The sequence below is a fragment of the Clupea harengus genome, chromosome 22, assembly GCF_900700415.2.
Source record: "Clupea harengus chromosome 22, Ch_v2.0.2, whole genome shotgun sequence".
NCBI lineage: Eukaryota > Metazoa > Chordata > Actinopteri > Clupeiformes > Clupeidae > Clupea > Clupea harengus.
In genome coordinates, this window is record NC_045173.1 from 15,716,236 (window position 1) to 15,721,147 (window position 4,912).

The 4,912-nt window shown below is 43.5% G+C and overlaps 1 protein-coding gene across 1 annotated transcript in view; it reads left to right on the plus strand.

The window, feature by feature from the left end:
- The window catches only part of nfatc4 (nuclear factor of activated T cells 4), a 9,154-nt gene extending 8,851 nt beyond the window's left edge, over positions 1–303 (plus strand). The window contains exon 13 of the mRNA XM_031560356.2: positions 296–303. Within this exon, the coding sequence (XP_031416216.1) occupies positions 296–303 (8 nt within the window). The remainder of the gene's footprint in view (positions 1–295) is intronic.
- Positions 304–4,912: the final 4,609 nt, after the last annotated feature.

The following is a 4,912-nucleotide window of genomic DNA, read 5'->3' on the forward strand; positions in this document are numbered from 1 at the left end:
CAAGGGGCACACTCTGGACCTGGTTATCACTGACTCTGCTCCCATCAGTAACCTACAGGTGTATGATATCGGTGTGTCTGACCACAAGGTGGTCTAAATGGCCTTGACTTTTGTGCTGCCTACTATTAGACCTAAGCGTCAAATGTCTTTCCGGAACTGGAAAAGCATTGACACAGCCACCATGACCATGGATCTCCAGCTCATCACCTGCCCAGCCTCTGCATCAGTGGATGAATTAGTGGAGCTTTATAATACATCCCTGAGCAGTGTTTTTGATCTCCATGCCCCTGTCAAGACACGTGAGGTCAATTTCTCACGCTCTGCTCCTTGGTTCACACATGAGCTGCGGAAAATAAAAACAGCTGGGCGTGTCCTGGAACGACGCTACAGACACTCTGGGCTGACTGTCCATAAACTGGCCTTCCGTGAGCATCAAAGGGCCTACTCCAACTCCCTTAAAGATGCTCGCTCACAGTTCTATTCCAGCTTAATTATAATAAAAACCCTGGCAACTCTAAACAGCTTTTTACCACCATAAACCATCTCCTGAAGCCACAACCATCCTCTTCAACTGAGGCTACAGAGGAGCAATGCAACAGCTTCATTGACTTTTTCAGATCCAAGGTCAACAACATTCGCTCTCTGATGTCCAGCTCTCCATCTGCCACCAACACCTTATCTGCAAGTGTGCTGTCTCCTCTACATCTCGCTGAGGTTCGGGAGAGCCATGTTGAGGAAATCCTCAGAAAAATGAAATCCTGTACCTGTACCCTGGACCCCATTCCCACTGCTCTGCTCAAGTCACACATCCCCACTCTCAGTCCTTTCATCACCAAAGTTGTTAACCTTTCTGGCTATGTCCCACCTGCTCTCAAGGTTGCTGTCATCCGTCCCCTTCTCAAGAAACCCACCCTGGACCCGGAGGTTCTAGGCAACTACAGGCCTATCTCAAACCTTGCCTTCCTGTCCAAGGTGTTAGAGAAGGTAGTTGCTTCTCAACTTCAGGACCACCTCAAACACAACAACAACAAATTTCAATCAGGATTTCGTTCAGCCCACAGCACTGAAACAGCTTTGCTCAGGGTGCGAATGACCTGCTGATGACAGCCGATGCAGGATCACCCTCACTCCTCATCCTCCTGGACCTGACTGCTGCATTTGACACAGTGGACCACACTATCCTCCTAGAGCGCCTCCACACCACCATTGGACTATCAGACTCTGCACTCAAGTGGTTTCAGTCCTACCTTTCTGGCAGAACTGAATATGTCTCACTGGGAAGATGCAAGTCCAGACAGCTCCCTGTCTCCTGTGGTGTTCCGCAAGGGTCGGTCCTCGGCCCCATCCTCTTCATTATTTACATGCTCCCCCTCGGTCGTGTCATCAGCAGACATGGGATGTGTTTCCACTGTTATGCTGACGACACACAGCTTTATATCAAAACTGCCCCAAGCCCCACTGCAGCCATGTCATGTCTCACCGCCTGTCTTGGGGAGATAAAGGCATGGATGAGCAACAACTTTCTCCAGCTAAACAGTAGCAAAACCGAAGCCCTTCTTGTTGGCACTCCACACCAGGTTCAGTCATCCTCCTTAACTCATCTCACCTTCGACAGCCAGGTCATCCCCCTCTCCTCCACAGTCACTAATCTCGGAGTTAGGTTTGACCCTCACCTGACCTTTAATGACCATATAAAACACCTGTGCAAAACCTCCTTTTATCATCTAAGAAACATCTCCAAATTCCGCCCCACTTTAACCCTATCAGATGCAGAGAAGCTTGTCCACGCCTTTATCTCCTCAAGACTGGACTATTGTAATTCGCTTTTCTATGGGATCACTGGCAAGAACATCCAGAAGCTGCAATACATCCAAAACAGCGCTGCCAGGATCCTGATGAGGGTCCGGAAATATGAGCACATAACACCAATATTACACTCACTACACTGGCTCCCTGTCTCTTTCCGGATTGACTACAAAGTCCTTATACTCACCCATACATGCATAAATGGGCATGCACCTCCCTACCTGCAAGAATTAATTACTCCCCAAACCTCCACCTGCACCCTCAGGTCTTCAAACAGCTCGCTCCTCCGCGACCCCGCACCATGGGCGACCGGGCCTTTTGCTCGGCAGCGCCACGCTTATGGAACAGCCTCCCTAACCACCTAAGGGCAACGCAGACGCTGGACTCCTTTAAAGCTGGACTAAAAACATTTTTATTCAGGAAGGCATTTCTGGCCTTGTGTTAAATCGAATGTTAAAATGTTAAAAAGTTTTCTATTATGCTTATGTTAATTCATTTTTATTTTATTGTATTATTATAATTAGTTTTTACTGTAATATGTTGGCACTCTGAGATTCTTTTGAATGAAGAGTGCATTACAAATAAAATGAATTATTATTATTATTAATTATTAGATGTTTTCTTTCCAAAATACTATGTGTATCAAACAGAAAAAAAGATTAATTCAAGAGGAGCCAACAAGGTTTCACATCACATACTGTATTGCACTCATACTGCCATGGAAATTGTTACAGTAATTGTCAAACAGAAACAAAAAATGTGTACAGCACAATATACTGTCAAACAATAAGCACATCAAAACTAAAACGATATACAGCCTACACTACTGTAACAACACATAGCATACAGTAGGAAAGTAAAGCAAAGTTGGAGTTTAGTTTTCGTCCTCACTCTCCTGCTCATCCTTGCGCTCATGTCTGTCTGGCCACAGATTTTCATCAACATCACATCTGATGTTCTCACTTGCTATGCAACGGGGGAAGAATCTGCGTGCATGCCACAACCATCCCTTACACTGATCTGCTGTGACATTGACACAAGCAGCATCCATTGCCTGGAGAAGGGACCTCTGGTTTAAAGCCCGATGCTCATAGACCCTAGCCTGACTTTGTCATACTGCTAATTCTAGTCAGAATATGAGTCTGATACTGCTCCATTAGGCTGTGATTATGGGGCGTGTTTCAACCGAACCAGGAAAAAAAAATGCCTCTTCGCTCAATTGGATATACCTACAACCAATCAGAGCAACGTAGTATGACCATAACGTAGACCATCGGGGCCGGCTGATAAATTAAACTTTTACCGGATCCCGTAGGAAGGACGGCAAAAACATCTTTTCGAATCGACAAATGCCTTGATCACGTTTCTCTGTTCCTCTTTCAAAATGAATGCGCGCTGTCTTCTAAAACAGACTCGAATCTAAACATCTCAGCTCTCCAGCGGCAGCCATGTTTTTTGAAAACGAATTCAACCCAAGCTCTTTGCTGACTGGGTTGATTACGTTACTGTTGATCATCTGTCCATCATCGTATAAAGCCCGCCCTGACAATTTGATTGGTCTGTACAGCTTCTGGTCGGACATAATTCCTCCTCAACGGAGCAATGCCAGACCGAACTTCCCGACCTCAAATGTTGTGGGCAGGGCTAAGTTCGTCTGGTACCCAGGCTACATAGACCCTCGAGTCCCATCAGCATCCTTGGATGGGCAGTGAACCACGCCCTGATGAGCGGGCCACGGTGGAAGCTAACATTTTCCCACACAATGACAAATGTAGTTCATGAATTGTACTGAACTTGGTCAAGCTCTAGATATTTGATGGAAGAATGTATACTCCTGGATAGGACCTGTCAGCTAACTAAACTTACTTCGTGATTGGTGATCGGATGTGTGAATCTCCCCCTTGATTAGTAAAGTTCTAGTTGCACCTGAAGATTAAGCCGATGATCCAAGAGATCCATATTACAGTATATGCCATGATGTTTTTCATGGTATTATGTGCCTGAAGGATTTTGACAGTGGAGTGAACTATTGTGCAGGTGATGATGTACACAAGGAAATTATGCCAACATGTTTTGCAGAGAACAACGACTTGACTGAGAAGCAACAGTCAGTTTAGACCAGCAAGATATATTCAATTGGTAATTGGGCTAACTGAAGGCAATTGAACCTAACCATTTGCAAAGATGTGCTAAATCATTTGAAATGTGTGCAAACTGTAGGCAATTGTACTTGTCATTTACAAGAATGTGCTAATACAATTGCAATTTGATTAATGGAATGAGAAATTCAAATCTGTTGTGAATAAGTGCACAGTGATTTGGAGGTTAGCACGTGTTGTTTTGAGAATGTCATTTCTATTTCGTGAAATGAGCCAAAGCAATGGAGAAAAACCAGAATACCTCGCCAGTGGATACATGGACAACTTACTTTTATTTTGAAACCGGAAACTGCGTGTGCTGTCATTTACTTTTCTTATCTACACTACTGACAGATCACCTGAGAAGTTACAGCGTCTCTTTCAGTTATGGCTAGCAATCCTAAACGTCCGCGTCTATTGATGCGACCGTATGAAACCGTATTTATGTGCACCAATGATGACGACCCACCACATTTGGATGACAGTGATGACCATGTTGATGTAAGAAATGTCAAAATAAAAAAAAACGTATTCAAATTATTATTTTAGCATCCTCCTGTTTTTCTGGCAAGGTAACTCTCCCGTAACGTCTTCGTATGGCTGTCACTGAGAAGTGTTGGTTGGTTTATAACTAGCACCAGCCTCATCGCTCTCTAAATTGATGAGAAATAGCTAGATCATTGAAATTTAAATGGATCGTAAACCCATGACACTTTTATTTGCGGAGATATATAATACTTTGTCTTTGTGGGACGTTCAATAAAGCTAGTTATTAGGTCCAAAACGGACCTAGTTATGAATTCGAGCTTTAGGGTCTATGTAAAGCTATGTATTTTAATATTTGTAGATGTTACTAAGACATATTTTATATCATATCAATTAATTCCCTTTCAAACAAAAGAAACTTGTAATTGTCATTTTTCTTTTGTTTTTTAACTATAACTTTTGTTTATACTTTATGTTTGTTT